At 42.8% G+C, this 20,749-nt stretch overlaps 1 protein-coding gene across 4 annotated transcripts in view; it reads left to right on the top strand.

The window, feature by feature from the left end:
- The window catches only part of LOC110523807 (poly [ADP-ribose] polymerase tankyrase-1), a 113,736-nt gene that overhangs the window by 72,926 nt on the left and 20,061 nt on the right, over positions 1-20,749 (top strand). For 2 of the 4 annotated variants that reach the window (XM_021602840.2, XM_021602841.2), the window contains exons 6-10: positions 17,741-17,761; positions 19,471-19,565; positions 19,785-19,851; positions 20,217-20,403; positions 20,571-20,692. In XM_021602840.2, the coding sequence (XP_021458515.2) occupies positions 17,741-17,761; positions 19,471-19,565; positions 19,785-19,851; positions 20,217-20,403; positions 20,571-20,692 (492 nt within the window). The remainder of the gene's footprint in view (positions 1-17,740; positions 17,762-19,470; positions 19,566-19,784; positions 19,852-20,216; positions 20,404-20,570; positions 20,693-20,749) is intronic. The other 2 variants (XM_021602843.2, XM_021602842.2) reach the window with 1 other exon arrangement.

Genomic DNA, 20,749 nt, shown 5'->3' with positions numbered 1-20,749 from the left:
TTCATTCAAAGTCGGAGTGTATTTTCTCTCACTTCAGCTCAAATAGTCGCCACCATTGATTTCAAGAAAATGTGGGTAACTTTTTACGTTGTTGCGTCATATTTCTTTGCATACTTTCCGTTGACGCTTGCATCGGTGCATGCTTCAAGATATGTACAAACGGAGCACGCATTCGAGAAGTGCCCTCTGTGCTCCGTTTGGCATACTTTGATTTGAACTCGTACTCTGACCCTCCTGTGCTAGTATGTATTTTGACAAACACCCATGTGTGTTCGTTCGGATGGTACTATAATTGTGTTTTTAAGTTTTTCAGATAGGAGAGGCCAAGTAAGCCTTTTCTAAGGCCACAGCTCTGTTTCCCTGCTACTATATAGCCCTTTATTTGACTGTCCAGTGAGTCACAGGTATTTTACCTAGGAGGGAGACCCAGGAGTTATGGAGGAGATTATGGGAAAGTGAGAGGTCAGCATTTAGCCGACATGGTGCAATTCATGGGGCTCCTAGATATTTCCAAGGGAGCTTTTTGTCGGTGTTTAGGCTACATCCAGTCTGTCAGGTGTGTTCTCGTCCCCTTCCCACTCTGACCTCTAAAGGGGAGCTTCTCAGCTATCCTAAGATGGTTAGTACACGGCAACTCACTGTTTGTAATTACCTGGACTCCACTTAACTTAATGCTAACACAAAATTGTCCTGATTTCTTCCTAAGAAAGAGGGAGAACTGAGTGTGTGAGCCAGAGATAGAGCCATCTGCGTGATCTCTCCGTGCAATATGCAAATACTGTAAGTGTGGATTCTGATTAGCATACTAATGATATTCTGTTCTGAGGATTCTCCGTCCTCATAACCCATTCCACTTGTAATTTCTGTTGTCAAAACTAATAAAGAAATGAGCGACTCAACTGGAATGGAAGTAAAGGTCTAAGGCCCGCCTTGAGAGAGAAGAGTGAACTTGAAAATGTACTAAGCTTGCTGATGTTTTGTTGGTGCATTTTATTCAGAGATGTGTGCCATGCATGTGGTAGTTAAGAAGTGACTTTGTGGCACAGGTTATTTCATGGAGATTCTACCACTCAGGTGCAGTACATGTTACTTTAACCCCCCCCCCCCCCCCCCCCCCCCCCCCCGTAAAGAGACTAGAGTCACAGTCAGTCAATGCTCTCACCTGTCTAGTCATTCCATGCCCAGCTAATCTCTCCTTTGATACTCGGCTAAATAAATAAAAAGTTGATCACAATTGCTTCCTGAACCCATTCAGTTAGCTTCTTGTTTTTATCTCCTTAGTGGTCTGCCTATGTGCGTTTTAAAGATCCACTGCTCGCATTTGCTGCCTCTGCCCCTGTCCCCCCACCTCGCTTCTCTGTCCCTCCGCCTCCATAACCCAGGGAAAGAATTGAAGAGAAGCTCGCCCTTGGCTGCTCAAGTCTTCTGTTTTCCATTTGTCATACATTTCCAGCTTACAGGGGCATTATTTTGTTGAAGTATATAATAGAATACTTTAGCTCTTTCCGAGCGGCACCATTTGTCATGGGACTCTGTTGCTGTACCAGTCTCTCTTCTATTTCTCCTCTTCTGTTTTGTGTTGAATCCACACCCGGAGTTTTAAAAAAAAGCAGCAAAGGGCTGTTATCATCCTCCGATATCTTCATGGCCTGAAACACAGTTTGTTCTGTAAATTAATTGCGTTTGTCACAGTTTGCTTCAACCATGGATATTGCAGCAGCCCAGGACAGAAAAGGCTCTTGGCGATGATGGGGTGATCAGGGACAATAGGAAATGGAGAATACTGTCCCTGGCAGTGTCCTCAGTGTTAGGCTATTTCCATGGCTACAACAAGGAGGGGAAGAGGCGTAGGCGATACTAGAGAACGTTGTAAAGTGATGAATCCACTCCGAACCTGTGATATTAGCCATACGTGGACCCCCTGCCAACAGCCATGTTTTTAATCTAGGTTACTGCGGTGTCTGCAGCACTGGTATAGTTAGTTGTTAGAAACCCCTATTAGATTGAGGTTCAAGGCATGAACAATAGGCCCTAGTTGTTTTTGATCATCCTCTTTTATGTAGCTGGATTTACTAAATCCTTACTTTGCTTTTCTGACTGGTTGGTGTTGATACTGTGGAGGAATCTGTAGAAGGCCTATCCCTTGGCATCTGCTGTTAGTAACTCCGCTCTGTCATTTCAGTAGTGTGTAAAGAAATGACCTTGTGTGGACACTGACGGGAAGCTTAGTGGAGCGTTGAGATGAGACGCTCCCTGTAATGACCGGTTTGCCTCAACCCAGTACCCGGATGCGGCCAAACGCCTTCGGAAGCTGCCCAGTATTCAGGAGGAGGAGATCCAGTCTGTCTATGTGTGAGGAGCAGAGCAGACACGTGCCCGTCTCCCCGGGCACAATGGCATCTCAATTTACTTCAACAACCTGCTGCCATCCTGTCCCTCCAACGGCCCTAGGAACAGTGGGATGTGCTGAGGATGAATGAACGGGGCCTGTCTCAAACCTCACCATTTTTTGCCTTGTCTTAACCGTCATCAACATCAAGGCTTGTCATAACCATCACTGCCTCTGTGTTCAGGGACTGACTTCGAAGTGACATCCGCCTCCGCATATTGTACCGCAGGGGAAAATGAGAGAGGGGGCGACTAAAATAAATGCTTTATCGGTTTTGGAATTATATCGGCTTTAGAATTTCAATGGAGAGCATAAGACGCTGAGGATGAATCTCTGAGTTAAGTGAATCAATCATGTGATTGGGTAGCTCAGGTTCCTGGGTGTCTCTGCGTGACACCAGCTGGACTACGTCATCACACAAGTGTTTGTTACATTTGGGGTTGTCCCCAACTTTAAAAAATCTTGGTCGACCGAGAGTGGTCCAGTTCTTTTGACCAATCGATTGGTCAAAATGTTTCACCTTATTTTTCCATATATAGACAGGCACACCCTATGTGTTTTAATAAAATCAACTACATATGCACTGAGCGTGTCTGATGCTTTAAGCACACTGTTTGATTAAATTATTAAGACACACAGATGAGTCAAAGACCCCGGAGGTCACATTGTGCTAAAAAAAAAAAAGAATTACAGCGAGTGCCTGTGTGACTGGCGCACATTGCCTCCTCTCCTCCCTACTGCAGCGACAAGGTACCACAGCAAGTGTTTATTGTGCTGTTCGTGCTGAAGCTGCAACATTTCAGCCATTTGTTTCCTGCCTGTTTCTGACTGAAAAACACTGTTACCCAAATCACTATGTTGTTTCGGAGAAACTTTCCCTTATTCCCTCAATATTTGCTTTCTTAACTTGTAATTGGATTTGATTTGATACATGTAAGCATCACATGCTTGTGACCATAATCACATCAATACATTGGTTATAACAAACAGGTGAAAAATCAACTCAAAGTGGTTTGTTTACTGGTTGCTCAGGAGGAAAAGTGGAAGTCAGATCTGTGGAAGAAATTTGACTTAGTTGTGGAAAATCCTGGAGATTAAGAAAGAGGAGGGTATTGGAGCAAGTGTTGCGTGAGTATTATGTGTGCCAAACAGTTGCTATTACATAACAAAATGTTGGGACCATTTGGAACAGTAAACAACGCTAAATAAATATGTCTGTTCTAATGAAAAATAATAAATATGGAGCCTTTATTACAGCAGACTAAAAACAGCATTGCAGTTTATTTATTGTTTAGGCTTCTTATTCAAAGCTCCCCTTGATATTTAATTATGCTTGATTGCATTTCAAAGTAGGAATGTCTCATATGCTGTGTGATGGCATGAATGAACAAATGATTGATTGACACAGTGTATATTGAAATATAGGCCTAAGTAAGTTACAGTTTAAGTTTAAGACTGGCCTACAGCTCGGTGGTGGTTATACAAGGCTACAGAACAAAGCCTACTAATGAGAATGACAATATTTATTATAATGATAATTGTAACAATAAGAATGAGATCAATAAAATGGAGGGTATAAATAAGACCGAGAGATGCTTGCTTATAATGTGTGACAAACAGATGCTAGATTAAATATATTTTTTCCTGCCTGTTTGGAACAGTGTAAACAACACTAAATAAATTGTAAGTCTATTCTAACAAAATATATATATATATATTTTTTTTTGACCTTTATTTAACTAAGGCAAGTCAGTTAAGAACAAATTCTTATTTTCAATGACGGCCTAGGAACAGTGGGTTAACTACCTGTTCAGGGGCAGAACAACAGATTTGTACCTTGTCAGCTCGGGGGTTTGACCTTGCAACCTTCCGGTTACTAGTCCAATGCTCTAACCACTAGGCTACCCTGCCACCCCGGGTGTGTTAAAATATTACAGTATAGTAAAGGCTAAAAACAGCCAAATCTGTTTTGCCGTTGCATGATGCTTGGTTCTCACGAATCAGTAGGCAACTAAACAAGCACTCAAACAGGCAACAAAGGCAAGCTCGGTCTTATTTCTGTGTATGTATGTATATGTATATATATATATATATATATATGTTATATATATATATATGTATATGTATATATATGTATATGTATATATATGTATATGTATATATATGTATATATATATATATATATATATATATACATATACATATATACATATATATATATATATACATATACATATATACATATATACATATATACATATATATATATATATATATATACATATATATATATATATACATATATATATATATATATACATATATATACATATACATATATATACATATATATATATATATACATATATATATATATATATATATATATATACATACATATATATATATATATATATGTATATATATATATATGTATATGTATATATATGTATATGTATATATATACATATATACATATATATATATATATATATACATATATATATATATATATATATATATACATATATATATATATATATACATATATATACATATACATATATATACATATACATATATATATATATACATATATATATATATATATATATATATATATATATATATATATATATATATATACATATACATATATATACATATACATATATATATATGATTTGTAAAGCCAGGCACATTTAACAGTTAGGCTATTTATTATAAACCTAATTAAGTTGGGGTTTCCTCTCTCCTCAATTTGATTAGACAATTAGGCATGGGCTGTTTCCTCGTCTTTGCTGCTGCCTCCGCTGCAATGTTCTCAATCCCCATATACAAGTTAACTCTGCTATTATGCACGTAGCAACATAGGGAAAAGAGCCACTTCTACGGCGCACTAAAGAATGTTTCAGAGCCGCTGTCAGCGACCTGTAAACAACGCGGGAGAAAGTGCATTTGTTAATATTAAATGTATTAGTGTTGCAACATTATTTTTTACATAATTTCACAATCACAATAGACAATTTCAGTATCACATGTCTTAGAGCGATGGACTGTTCCATCCCCGTGGCCTCAGCAATGGATTAGTCCACTGAGACAGTCGCGAATCAGACTGGTGTCTTGTGCACCATTAAAAAAATTACAAATAAATTGCGACTGCTCGACTAAAGAGATCTTGGTCGACCATGGATCCAAACAATTTAATATTCGACTAAATGGGGTCAGCCCTGGTTACAGTGCATTCGGAAAGTATTCAGACCCCTTCTTTTCCACATTTAGTTACAGTTGAGGTCGGAAGTTTACATACACTTATGTTGGAGTCATTAAAACTCGTTTCTCAACCACTCCAAAAAGTTATTGTTAATAAACTATAGTTTTGGCAAGTCGGTTAGGACATCTACTTTGTGCATGACACCAGTCATTTTTCCAAATATTGTTTACAGACAGATTATTTCACTTATAATTCACTGTATCACAATTCCAGTGGGTCAGAAGTTTACATATGCACTATGTTGACTGTGCCTTTAAAAACAGCTTGGAAAATTCCAGAAAATTATGTAATGGCTATTGAAGCTTCTAATTGACATCATTTGAGTCAATTGGAGGTGTACCTGTGGATGTATTTCAAGGCCTACCTTCAAACTCAGTGCCACTTTGCTTGACATCATGGGAAATCAAAATAAATCATCCAATACCTCAGAAAGAAAATTGTAGACCTCCACAAGTCTGGTTCATCCTTGGGAGCAATTTCCAAACACCTGAAGGTACCACGTTCATCTGTACAAACAATAGTATGCAAGTATAAACACCATGGGACCACGTAGCCGTCATACCGCTCAGGATGGAGACGCGTTCTGTCTCGTAGAGATTAACGTACTTTGGTGCGAAAAGTGCAAATCAATCCCAGAACAACAGCAAAGGACCTTGTGAAGATGCTGGAGGAAACAGGTACAAAAGTATCTCTATCCACAGTAAAACGAGTCCTATATCGACATAACCTGAAAGGCCGCTCAGCAAGGAAGAAGCCACTGCTCCAAAACCGCCGTAAAAAAGCCAGACTACGGTTTGCATCTGCACATGGGGACAAAGATCGTACTTTTTGGAGAAATGTTCTCTGGTCTGATGAAACAAAAATAGAACTGTTTGGACATAATGACCATTGTTATGTTTGGAGGAAAAAGGGGGAGGCTTGCAAGCCAAAAAACACCATCCCAACCGTGAAGCACGGGGGTGGCAGCATCATGTTGTGGGGGTGCATTGCTGCTGGAGGGACTGGTGCACTTCACGAAATAGATGACATCATGAGGGAGGAAAATTATGTGGATATATTGAAGCAACATCTCAAGACATCAGTCAGGAAGTTAAAGCTTGGTCACAAATGGATCTTCCAAATGGACAATGACCCCAAGCATACTTCCAAAGTTGTGGCAAAATGGCTTAAGGACAACAAAGTCAAGGTATTGGAGTGGCAATCATAAAGCCCTGACCTCGAATCCTATATAACATTTGTGGGCAGAACTGAAAAAGCATGTGAGAGCAAGGAGACCTCCAAATGTGACTCAGTTACACCAGCTCTGTCAGGAGGAATGGGTCAAAATTCACCCAATTTATTGTGTGAAGCTTGTGGAAGGCTACCTGAAATGTTTGACCCAAGTTATGCAATTTAAAGGCAATGCTACCAAATACTAATTGAGTGTATGTAAACTTCTGACCCACTGGGAATGTGATGAAAGAAATCAAAGCTGAAATAAATCATTCTCTCTACTATTATTCTGACATTTCACATTCTTAAAATAAAGTGTTGATCCTAACTGACCTAAGACAGGGAATTTTTACTAGGATTAACTGTCAGGAATTGTGAAAACTGACTTTAATTGTATTTGGCTAAGGTGTGTATAAACTTCTGACTTCAACTGTTCGTTACAGCCTTATTCTAAAATGTAATTCAATTGTTTTTCCCCCCTCATCAATCAACACACAATACCCCGTAATGACATAGCAAAAAATGTTGAAAAAATAAAATACTGAAATATCACATTTACATAAGTATTCAGACCCTTTACTCAGTACTTTGTTGAAGCACCTTTGGCAGCGATTACAGCATTGAGTCTTCTTGGGTATGATGCTATAAGCTTGGCACACCTGTATTTGGGGAGTTTCTCCCATTCTTCTCGGCAGATCCTCTCAAGCTCAGGTTGAATGGGGAGCGTTGCTGCACAGCTATTTTCAGATCTCTCCAGAGATGTTATATCGGGTCCAAGTCCAGGCTCTGCCTGGGCCACTCAAAGACATTCAGAGACTTGTCCCGAAGCCACTTCTGCGTTGGCTTGGCTGTATGCTTAGGGTCGTTGTCCTGTTGGAAGGTGAACCTTCGTCCCAGTCTGAGGTCCTGAGCGCTCTGGAGCAGGTTTTCATCAGGAATCTCTCTGTACTTTGCTCCGTTCACCTTTGCCTCAATCCTGACTAGTATCCCAGTCCCTGCCACCCAAAAACATCCCCACAGCATGATGCTTCCACCACCATGCTTCACTGTAAGGATGGTGCCAGGATTCCCCCAGATGTGACGCTTGGCATTCAGGTCAAAGAGTTCAATCTTGGTTTCATCAGACCAGACAATCTTGTTTCTCATGGCCTTTTAGGTGCCTTTTCTTTTAGCAAACTCCAAGCGGGCTGTCATGTGTCTTTTTACTGAGGAGTGGCTTCCGTCTGGCCACTCTACCATAAAGACCTGATTGTTGAGATGGTTGTCCTTCTGGAAGGTTCTGCCATCTCCACAGAGGAACTCTACACCTCTGTCAGAGTGACCATCGGGGTCTTGGTCATCTCCCTGACCAAGGCCCTTATCCCCCAATTGCTCAGTTTGGCCAGGCGGCCAGCTCTAGGAATATTTCTGGTGTTTCCAAACTTCTTCCATTTAGAATGATGCTGGCCACTGTGTTCTTGGGCACCTTCAATGCTGCAGAAATGTTTTGGTATCTTTCCCCAGATCTGTGCCTTGTCACAAACCTCTCACAGAGCTTTACGGACAATTCCTTAGACCTCACTGCTTGGTTTTTCCTCTGACATGCGCTGTCAACTGTGGGACCTTGTATCGACAGCTGTGTGCTTTTCCAAATAATCTCCAATCAATTGAATTTACCACAGATGGACTCCAATCAAGTTGTAGAAACATCTCAAGGATGATCAATGGGAACAGGATACACCTGAGCTTAACTTCGAGTCTCATAGCTAAGGGCCTGAATACTTATGTAAATAAGGTCTGTTTTTTTGTTTTAATACATTCACTAACATTTCTAAAAACCTGTTCACTTTGTCATAATGGGTATTATGTGTAGATTGCTGCTTATTTTTATTCATTTAATACATTTTAGAATGAGGCTTTAACAAAATGTGGATAAAGATAAGGGGTCTGCAAACTTCTTGAAGGCACATTACATTAGTGTTCTCTCACAGAGCTGATTCCGTCTAGCCTAATCCGTTAACCATCTGGTTCACACCGTCCTATAAGAGATGTTTGTGAGGTGATAATTTCTCTGATGGCACTTATGCTTCATCCTTTAATAGCCATGATTAGCTGGTGATTGCCTGTGTAATTAAGGGTAATTATTGGGCGTAGGGCATCCCACCTCTTCACCCATCAGCCTATGCTGTAACCAGTGCCTGGTGTTACACTGGTCCACATTTAACCAGAAGAGAGAAACCAATCTCAGGTCTTTGGTCCTCCACATTCTGCAGAACAAGTTGTGTCATAGACCAAAGGTAGGATTAGTATCCAGTAGATTAGTCTGGATGGCCTTAGTCTGCAGTAGAAGATCCAGCCAGGAAGGGGTTAATGCTGTCTAACACTCCTCGCATAAGTGTTCTGCTACTGGCTCTGTCAGGCCAAGATGGGTAGGTAAGCTCCATTGTGTTGACCCAGTCTGCTGTAGCGAGGCTCCGGTATTACTAGTTAATGCTCCTCTGTGCTTCCTTGTCCTGGATATGGAGGCCCAAGTATGTTTCCTGAGCCGCCCACGCATTAAAGGTTTTACTCCGAGAGCCTTCGGGGGAGAGAGCGGAGCAGTCCAAAACACTGCTGGGTCATAGAGGCGGGTCATGGAGAGGAAGATCACATCATTACCCCCCCGTCTGAGAGGACTGATAGCCAGCCAGGTTCAATGATCATACGTGCAAATGTGCATTGTGCAATGTGACGAATACTGATGGGAGTCAAGCTTGTGGCTGGATGTTGACAGCTGTTTTCCCTTGTGGTGAACTGAAAGAGCAGCCGACGTCCCAAATGCATGACGATCATCAGCTCATGCAGATTGGAATGCCCACTCCTGAATCTGTCGCCGGTTTTACCGGCAAATGTGACAACCACCATCAATACCTGTGGAGGGAGTAGGAATACGAAACAACGGCCAGGTATTCATACTGCTGCCTGTGATTCACATCAAAGCTGACAGGAGTGTGCCACTTAACTCAGTCTGCAATGAAGCAACTCTTCAAAAGCATCATTTGAAAAGGCGTCTCTGTAACACCAGCCGCCCTCTTTACGCTATCCTGCCTCCAACAGAAGCTTTCATTTGGAAGTTTGTAGTAACAGTGTGTGTGTGGTGTGTACGAGAGAGAGGGGTGCGATTTTGTGTGTGTGCGCGAGAGAGACTCCATGGGTGTGTCTGAAGATGATGGAGAGCTCAGGAGTGCAGGACGTTATTAACGCGGCACGGCTCGATGCGGCAGCTCGCTGGAGAGCATTATCAAAATGCCTTCTGAAAAACCAATCACTTACTCCACCACACATGTGCAGCGCAGCCATGAGAGTCCCCCCTCAATTGTTTCACTGACCTTTCTGGTTTCTCCTCTCTTTTTATCCCCTCTTTCTCCTTTTTATGTATTCCTCATTCATACTAGTTCTGTGAGAGAGGGCTCTACAGTGCTACAATTTTGGTCGCATATGCTCCTAGATATTTTACTGTGCTACCTGGAATTTTAATTTAGGAGCACCGGTGCCCCTAGGAACAAATTTTAGCATAGATGCCTGAGTGTGGTACAGAGAGGGCTAATGTTACGTTATGTTCTGCAGGACCTAACTGAGACAGGGTCCTTAATATATGGAGTGTTTTGGCTTGTTTGAACCATCTGCGAAAGCAGCCCGGCAGGCAAATGTAGTGGTGTTTTTTTGTCGTGGTTCATGGCATAGATATTGAGTTGGTAACACCACTACTGAACCAAGTCCTTCATCTTTATCTCACTGAGCTGCTTCTTTCTAGGCCCATAGTTTCCAATTAGCGCACTCTGTACCGGGGGAAGACTTCTCAGTTCTCTCTGTGTAGGCTACTGTGTATAGACTTGACTGTTAGCCTCTCGTTGTACACACACACACACGTTATTCCATTAAGATTATATCAGAACTACTGGCAGAATGTCCACCTACACTCTGCTATCATGTTGGCAGGGGTAATATTTACTTGACGATATCGCCTGGCTCGAACGTAAAAATGATCTATTGCTGGTGTGAGGGCTAGGATTGGACTGGGAATAGAGTCTGCGGCCAATGCTGGGTGAGTGTTTCTTTTCAACCCAATTAACACTAGCAGCTTTTGTGAGTTTGCTACTCAGGGATTCTGAGCTTCTTTTGAGCCTCGTGTGGTTTAGATCGTTCACCGTTATCGTGCCGCAGCCGCCTCAAGGTTTGAAAGATCAGTTGCAAGGCGTATGTGATTTCGAAAATGTTCTTGATCCATGTTCTGACCGTATATAAATGTAGGCCGCCTGCTCGGCTGTCCTTCCTGACTCTGTGTTTTGTCTGAGTCTAGCTGTAATGGGAATAGAAGGTGGCAGTGAAGTACCACCCACGCGCCTGCCACAGCTAACTACAACATCAAAGACCTAACGATTAGGGAGTCACTCTGTAGCCCTCATCAAAGGCGCTTGTTAAGATGTTCATCATATTTCTGGATGAAAGCAGCATGCTAAGACGGCTCCCAATTTTGGTGTGTGAAGACTGTCTGTACTATGGGAAAACAGACTGTTTAAATATGTGCTTAATATTAAGTACATTTTCTGAACATTTGTCAACTATCGGCTCATGAAACGGGGCACCCAATAGAAATAGTCTGCTGTAAGGTTTCAGGAAGATACCTGCACGGTGGTGGTGTTTGTGTTTACGTAGTCGCTAGCCTGGAATATATGGAGGTCAGAAGGACACATTAACAGAGGTGTGCATGTAGTGTGCTGCTTTATGTCTGGAGGATGGGCAGGGCACCCATCCCCCCGGGACCTGGGCTGTGTTATGCATCATTACCACAGAGTGGCTGGGGATAGGGGCCGGGGCAGGGCCGTATATCTCCCCCAGCAGTTAGCCGTCAGCAGGGCGGAGGAGGGGAGTGGAGAGGCCTAATGTATTATCGATCCAGGGAAAGAGTGGGCTATCCTCCGCTCTCTGTTTGCCAACATTTGTGTTCGCCTGCCTCCCCTTGGACCGGGCTGTCTACTCTACCGTATCCCCTGGAACAGGACATGAAGACAAAGTCACCCTCCCTCCCTCCCTGGCTGGTGGTGTGTCCCCAGGGTTAAGCCTGTCGATGCATGGTTATCTCAGTGGAGAGAGAGATTCTCTGTAAGTTGGTTCGCTCAGGAAAGCGCAGTGCCTCGGCCAAACCTCACACTCTACCAATTTTATGGTAGTTATAGCATGCACTGCCGCCATGGCAACAGCTGACAGCTAGCAGTCACTGTTGGCATGGTTACAGGTTACAATTCTGTGAAACGAGAGAGAGAGGGGGCAAAGGAAATAGGAGAGAAAATGGGACAAAGGACTGGAGCTGACGAAAGTAATGGCAAAGGAAGGAATCACAGCTTTGCGACATACTCCCACCCCTGCCGCTCTCCTATCTGCTACTCTGTATATGCTCCGGTTGCCTGGCAGTCTGCTTTTAGATTTTAAAAACACAACGTATTTTATTCAATTTTACCTTAGTGCCGATTTCATAAAGTACCGACTGGCTATCCAGTTAAGTTTGGAAGTCTGCTATGTCCCTGTTTAGTCTAATGGAATAGTGTGTCATACAATCTCTGGTGTAATTGAAGACTGAATATACACTGAGTGTACAAAACATTCAGAACACTTTCCTTATATTGAGTTGCACTCAGAAGAGCCTTAATTGGTCAGGGAATGGACTCTACAAGCAGTAGCGGTGTGTGGGTAAAATCACAGGGGAAGCCAAGACCAAAAATAAGCCAAATTACACCTTGTGTAGTGATGATTGCCTTGTTTGCTCTATAATGTTAGTTCATATGCCTTGCAACCTCTGTCCGGTGAAGTCCACGACGCATATTGCATGTAACAAACCGTTACGTGACCTACAGAATGGTGAGAGGGTGTTAATGTTTCCAACATTTTCAGACCACTAAACAACTATTGATTTAGATCCACGGAGAGTTGCCGCAAAGAAAACAGGAGCTGCCTCCACTATTCCAGCACCATTTAAACTTCAACATTTCAACATCATCAAATCACCTACGCTTAGTCTAATGCAGTGACAACTAAACATACCAAAAAGTCCAATCAACGTTAGCTAAATATGATGTGGCTGACCATGGTTCTGATTTGTGTGTGCGTGCGTGCGTTCGTGCAAGTAGAATAAACATGTTGACTCACCCTACCTGTAGAGAAACGCCAATGCCATCCTCTCGTTCATGTTGACGAAACGGTCTATGACTGTCATACAGTACACACTTTTATTTGTTGTTCTAGGCTACCTGGCAAAATTCTTGCAACGTTAAATAGTTAATATTAGCCTTCTACTACTATTAGTCTTCTACTAGCTAAATATTGAACTTCCGTCCTCTCAGACCAGGGGCACAATGGATGAATTTATGGTTGGATCAGAATTGCCATTGTAATCGTTGGCCAGTATGGAGAATTGAGTAAAACCAGAAGTCCAAATCCTTATCTCCATCCATGGCTAATTTAGGAAAGGGACGATTTTAGCTAGCTAGCCAGCCACCAGGGGATAACAACACAATGAGATGCATCAATTCAAGTTATTTCTGTCAATGACGTATTTCTCTTGATGCGATGTGATGTGATAGGAGTGAAGCCAAATCCAAACTGGCTTCCCTTGACACTTTTTTTTTTTGTGTGCCAGGACCATTCACAGTTGCGCTTACTCAGTTTACATCAATGCAGATTGGATATTATTTAATACTTTTTTTATTTTTTATCCACGGAGGCCAAATACTCGCTGGCTTCCCTTGCATTTAATGCCATGGGTGGCAACAATGTCAGTCTTTATGACCAGACAGCATCAGATAGATGGCCTACACATACAGAGACAGAGGGGCGCTGTTTCACTCGCCCCGGATACTTTCTCCGGTGAGATACATTCAGCCTCTTGCAAATCGAAGGACAATTATGAAACACAGAGGCATAAGATAAATTCAAATGTATTTTGTTTCTTAGACATTTTTGGGGTTATCGACGTAAGCTCATAATCGAGTAAGCATACACTGATTTAAAACAGTATGCATCATATAAATAGTTTTCACATACAAACTGTGTATGTTCGAACTCAGAATCAAATATGCGTCACAAAAATAACATGGTCGCTGTGGTGGAACGTTTATTTGGATTGCTGATTTTCTCCATTTCAGAGTCCCGTCACGTAAATTATTTGATTTTTGTCCATGTAAAAAAGATTATTAGGGAAATCGTTCTTCTTGCAAAGCATGTGTACGTTTAAATCGAACTATTATATCAATCTGATTATTCACAATTGTATTATTGTGTGGATGTATCTGTACTCATTGTGTATTGGAGATGAAGAGGGCAACATTAACTGCCAAGTAATAGTTCAAAGAACAATGCAATATAGTACACACAGACATGTACTCTCTAACACTCCACCCTCCTGAACCTGCTCTCTTTCTCCCCCTCTCTCTCCCTTTATCTGACTCACTACAGTACATATCTCCAAGGGCTGGGAGACAATAGGTTAATCCTGCCACATCCGTTTTCACTCATTCGCTCGATCTCTCTCTCTCTCATATTCTCTCCGACAAGCAGCTCAGCTTTGCCTTGCCCTCTCCATGTCCACCGGGAAATGAAACAGTGCTTTATTCCATCACAGATGTTCCCTTACAAATACTTAAGATTTGGTTAGAAGATGAAAACTCTACGTTTTCACGTCGGGCCTCCGAGACAATATGCCCCAGCATGCAATTCCTCTATCTGTATGACTTCAGTACGTCATGTTCCAAATCAAAACTGTTGTTTGATTTCATATCCGCGGGGACGGTACGTTATTAGAGGTGGGGACAGGGTAGTGAGTTGTGTAGTAGTTGACTAGACTGTCTGGAAGGTCATGATGACTCTCGAAAGTGGAGGCCGGATTGTAATAATTTCCAGTCAGTTGTTTAACAGTGAACAGCTTTGTGTCTGAAAGCAGATGGAACATTACCCGGTCTTGTCAATGAGCCATGTAAGCGATTGCAGAGGGGGAGAGAGCGGAAGCAGTACTTAGTTATTTTTAACAACAGGGTTTGTTATTGTGTCCTTAAGTGTTTTTTTGTGTGTTTTTTTTAGAGCTGCAGTGTTTGATTGTGTACTGTATAAAGCCGGTGGGATGCTCTAGCTATCAGTAGACTGACTCGTCCTCTTCCCTACCTCCCCCTCTCCCCTCATCCCCGCCCCTCCGGGTTGACAGATTGACGGGCGGAGCCTAAGCGATTGAGCCCAACCTCGGCTACAACTGTCGCCATGGTGATGCAGCCCTGTGATGCATTGAATTTGCAATATTCCTGGGTTAGACACAGCCTAATAAAAACAGACTGGCAGACAAGGGAAAACTGTTAATGAAAAATGCAGTGAAAGAAGGCTCTTTGTCAGCATGGTGTGTGAATCATATCAACATGTTAGAGAATAGTGGCATGTAACTGGGATAAATAGCCTAGTCTTATCATTGGTCTAGCCATTGGTATGGGATGCATATAAAATACGGAAACAAAAAATGACCTTTTGTGGGTATTTTGGTGTTTATTTTGTGGTTTGCTTTATGTCGGGCATATACGGTGCATTCGGAAAGCATTCATACCCCTGGACTTTTTCCACATTTGGTTACTTTGCTGCCTTATTCTAAAATTAATTACATTGTTCTCTCCCTCTGATCGATCTACACACGCTATCCCATATTAACGAAGCAAAAACAGGTTTTTAGACACTTTTACATAAAAAAAAATTAAAAAACTGAAAATACCTTATTTACATACGTATTCAGACCCTTTGCTATGAGATGCGATAATTGAGCTCAGATGCATCCTGTTTTCGTTGATCATCTTTGAGATGTTTCTATAACTTGATTGGAGCCACCTGTGATAAATTCAGTTGATTGGACATTATTTGGAAAGGCACACACCTATCTATAAAAGGTTCCACATTTGACAGTGCATGTCAGAGCAAAAACCAAGCCATGAGGTGGAAGGAATTGTCTGTAGAGCTCCGAGAGGATTGTATCGAGGCACAGATCTGGGGATGGGTTCCAAAAAAATTCTGCAGCTTTGAAGGTCCCCCAAAAAAGTGTCCTCCATCATTCTTAAATGGAAGTAATTTGGAATCACCAAGACTCTTCTTTAAGCTGGCTGTTCAGGCAAACTGAGCAATCGGGTGAGAAGGGCCTAGGTTAGGAAGGTGACCAAGAACCCGATGGTCACTCTGACAGAGCTCCAGAGTTCCTCTGTGGAGATAGGAGAACCTTCCAGAAGGACAACCATCTCTGCAGCACTCCACCAATCAGGCCTTTATGGTAGAGTGGTCAGACGGAAGCCACTCAACAGTAAAAGCATATGACAGCCTGCTTGGGGTTTGCCAAAATGCACCTAAAGGATTCTGATCATGAGAAACAAGATTCTCTGGTCTGATGAAACCACGATTGAACTCCTTGGCCTGAATGTCAAGCGTCCCTACAGCGAGGCATGGTGGTGGCAGCATCATGCTGTGGGGGTGTTTTTCAGCAGCAGGGGAGATGAACGGAGCAAAGTACATAGAGATCCTTGATGAAAACCTGGTCCAGAGCGCTCAGGACCTCAGACTGGGGCGAAGGTTCCCCTTCCAACAGGACAACAGCCCTAAGCACACAGCCAAGACAACGCAGGAGTGGCTTCGGGGCAAGCCTCTGAATGTCCTTGAGTGGCTCAGCCAGAGCCCGAACTTGAACTCGATATAACATCTCTGGAGAGACCTGAAAATAGCTGTGCAGCAACACTCCCCATCCAACCTGACAGAGCTTGAGAGGATCTGCAGAGAAGAACGGGAGAAACTCCCCAAATACAGGTGTGCCAAGTTTGTAGCTTCATACCCAAGAAGACTCTGGGCTGTAATCGCTGCCAAAGGTGCTTCAACAAAGTTATGAGTGAAGGGTCTGAATACTTATGTAAATGTGATATTTCATATATATATTTTTAAATGTGCTAATATTTAGAAATGCCTGTTTTTGCTTTGTCATTATGGGGTATTGTGTGTTGATTTATGAGGGATTAATAAAAAATATTTAATACATTTTAGAATATGGCTGTAACGTAATGTGGAAAAAGTCAAAGGGTCTGTATGCCCTCCGAATGTACTGTACAGTGGTTTATTACTTTCACTGTAAAATCAGCAATCAAGACGTGCATGGTACTGGTTTCTCCTGAGGTGCTAGTTCTGAAGTCTTACAATGGCTTTTTTGGTTCTATAGCGGTCTTGTATTGAGACCCTCAGTATGGCTGTAAATCGCTTTGGATAAAAGTGTCTGCTAAATAGCATAGAAATAAAAGCATATGACTCACAGCTGTCACGTTGAAGAGAGAGGCCCAGTATTGCATCCTGTCCTAAATAACACACAAATGCTCTGCTCTGCCATGTGTTGGCTGAATCATCCTCCCAGTCCTGCTCATGTAGCGTTATCTATCTGGGGGTGGAACAGAACAGGGCTGACTGGTGCCCCATGACGCCAGGCCCAACCCTTCCTGTGGCCAGATGGGGACAGAGAAGACAGGATGATGAACAGCCCTGTCGCCTCCCTCCAGATTCTGTTCAAATGTCCTGTAAATGTTATGGTTGCTAATGCATTTCACCTGCACCTCCCACCCGACCAACTGTCCCTGAAAGTTCTAGTGCAGTCACGCGGTTCTCCACAACTTGTTCAAATAATAATAAACGCGTAGGCCGAGTGAACAGCTGAAAATACAGGGAGGAATCAAATGGGTTCTACGGAACTTCTACTAGCTTGGAATACCAACATGATGCTTTCATATCATTTTTTTGTGTTTTTGTTTTCCTTTTTTTTGTTTTGTTTTATTTGTGATTCTGCCGACATTGTCTATCAGTCAACGACCCAAAAAATGCTGGTAAGTTATTTTCAAACAGCTGTAAGATGATGCACTCCTTTTGATTTCTGTTTGGGGTTCTTGGATTATGGTTTTATCAGTTAAGATGCCTCTTGTGCACATTTTGGAACCTTGGCCTTTTTGTTGGTCATATTTCATCCACACACCAATGCTCCTGCTGTGTCCTGGGTTAAGGTTATGATTTGGGGTGGAGGTGAGTTTGGGGCAGGATAAAGAACCCTGGGATACGAACCTTCTCTAAGAGGTGTTCCTGATTCCACCTTACTTCCCCTCCCCTGTCTGCAACTGCTACTGTAATGCCTTACTGTGACACCCTGCCCATCCCATAGCTTGAGTCACACATTTGAATATTGTTCTTGACTCGGTTTGTTGTCTACTTTGCTGTTGTTTTTATCATGTGCACGTGACGAAAGCTTGTTTCTTGCATCTTGGTAATATTGTCCAGACCAAATAAGAGTTGTAAATGATCTATGGGTAGACAATTTACACAGTTCCTTAATTGTGTAATCAGTGGAATGCAGGAAACAATGACAAATTGTCAGTGTTTGTTGTTGTGCACGCCTCATTGGCACAGTTTCTCTTTATTTGGTTCACTATTCTCCAGTCACATACTTGTTCCTCACCTAGAAAGTATATATGAAGGGGGATGGGGTCCTCTCTTTTTCCTGCTTTCTGTTTATTCACTGTCTGGTTATTACCATTTATTTTGTCTCTGATACCCACTCAATGCACGGGCGCTAGGCTAACTCCTGTCTCTGTGAATGACGTTGATGCTACGCTGCTCATCTCTTTGTTCTGTTGATGGAACGACCTTGATGCTGCCTTTTCCTTTGAGTTCCTCCTTCAGATTGTTGTTTTGTCTGTGTTGTCTTGCCACTGCCTCTTCACAACAAACGTCGCTAAGTCATTTCCACAACTTACTAGAATCACAACTGTAGGACAGTCCACAACAAAACATGCAAGTCAACGTGTTCCCTGTGTTGTTAAAGCAGCCATTGTTCTAGAGCTTCCCTACTTGGCTGTTGACTCAGCAGTGTAGAGCATTCTGCTCAAGGCTGAAACAGCTGAGAGAGGCTTTCACATGGCTGCTCTGAAGGAAGACATTGATTCACATTTTTGATCCAGCTTGAATCTGCAATTTCCTAATTGCACAAATTGTTTTCAATGAGGTGAAGTAATCTATTTGACTATTCAGTGGGAGGACATAATCTGTGAGATGAGATGCACTTCATTTAGGTTACACACACATGCACACACAGAGATAAGTTAAGATAAGTTAAGATAAGATAAGATACGATATAAAAGCAGTCACACTATAGCCCAGGCTAGCCCCCCAGGTTTTCACCTGATATGAAGCATTAACTATAATGACCTAAAGAATATTGTCCTCCCAGATCAGCTCTTTATGTTGCCGACTCCGGTTCAGAATTGCGCTTCTGTTTCCGTGAACTCTGACCTCCGGATAAACATTCCATCCTGAGTCCTCTCCTCCCTCTTTGGGACCTCACATCAACTTCTCTCCCCAGACAGACACGCTCATAGGCTAGCACTAAGGTGCGTTGTTAATGTGCTTTAGGTGCTGTAATGCGCATCGTGCTCCTGCCCAGTAGGAGGTCTTTTCTGTGGTTAAGTTAGAAATTGTACTCTCAGATGTCCTTGTCTTGTTCTGATCATTCTCTCTCTCTCTCTCTCTCCTTTCCCTCCTGTAGTCCACCCCTCTCCACCTGGCTGCAGGGTACAACCGGGTCAGAATAGTCCAGCTCCTACTACAGCACGGTGCAGACGTACATGCTAAGGACAAAGGGTAAGTGTGTTTGTTGTTTGCATGCGCTTTAGGGTGAGTGTTGTGTTGGAGTGTCCGTCCGTCCCCCCCAATAATGTTTCTGGAATGTTGAAGTTCACACGTTGCTGAGACACTTCATTCGACCTCCTTACCTAATGAACTTAGTTTCTAATTGCACAGAGATATAAAGGCTCTGTCCCTGTAATGACCTAATGCTGTCTGTGTTCCTTTCTCCCTCAGTGGTCTGGTTCCTCTCCACAATGCATGTTCCTATGGTCACTACGAAGTCACAGAGCTGCTGCTGAAGGTTAGAAACTCTATGCTGCTTTTTGTGTGCTGGTATGCTTGTTACGTTGCGGCTATGGAAGTGAGAATCCTTTAGCTCTGGGTAGAGATAGAGGGCCCTGAGAAAGCCTTTATTGTCAGGTGTTTTCAGAGGGGTTCGTCACAGGCCGAAAAGCCTGACCGGCTTCTCCTCCTTTGACAGGAGACAGACAGACTCGGACTTCATTCTCTGTTCACTTTGTCGTGTTCACACTTTAATAAGCCGTTTTTCTTTGCTCTTATTGAACCCGTTCGGATTTCAAAACATAGTTTTTCAGAAACATGTCTGCCACTTTATTTCCTTCACCACGTGTACGGTGTGTAACGGCCCTCTCTGTTTCCTGTTAGCATGGAGCGTGTGTGAACGCCATGGACCTGTGGCAGTTCACCCCGCTCCACGAGGCTGCCTCGAAGAACCGCGTGGAGGTGTGTTCTCTGCTGCTGAGCCACGGGGCTGACCCCTCCCTGGTCAACTGTCACGGGAAGAGTGCTGTGGACATGGCCCCCACCCCGGAGCTCAAAGAGAGACTCACCTGTGAGAAAAGACATCTACTTACTGACACTCACACACTGACCTATAGACTCTCCTATGCACTCACATGCTGAAATAGTTTTCCCCTTTGATGACTTGGGAGAATAATGGAAGTCTTATGGCATGTGTGTAAGTGATGACATGGTTTCCCCCCTGTGTGTGTTGTGTAGATGAGTTTAAGGGGCACACTCTGCTCCAGGCTGCGCGGGAAGCAGACGTGGCCAAGGCCAAGAAGTCCCTCGCTCTGGAGATCATCAACTTCAAACACCCACAGACACATGAGACGGCACTGGTGAGGCACACACACACACACACACACACACACACACACACACACACACACACACAC

This window comes from Oncorhynchus mykiss, chromosome 5 (assembly GCF_013265735.2).
Source record: "Oncorhynchus mykiss isolate Arlee chromosome 5, USDA_OmykA_1.1, whole genome shotgun sequence".
NCBI classification, from domain to species: Eukaryota; Metazoa; Chordata; class Actinopteri; order Salmoniformes; family Salmonidae; genus Oncorhynchus; species Oncorhynchus mykiss.
The sequence above is the reverse complement of the archived record's forward strand: the minus strand, read 5'-3'. Positions and strand labels throughout refer to the sequence as shown.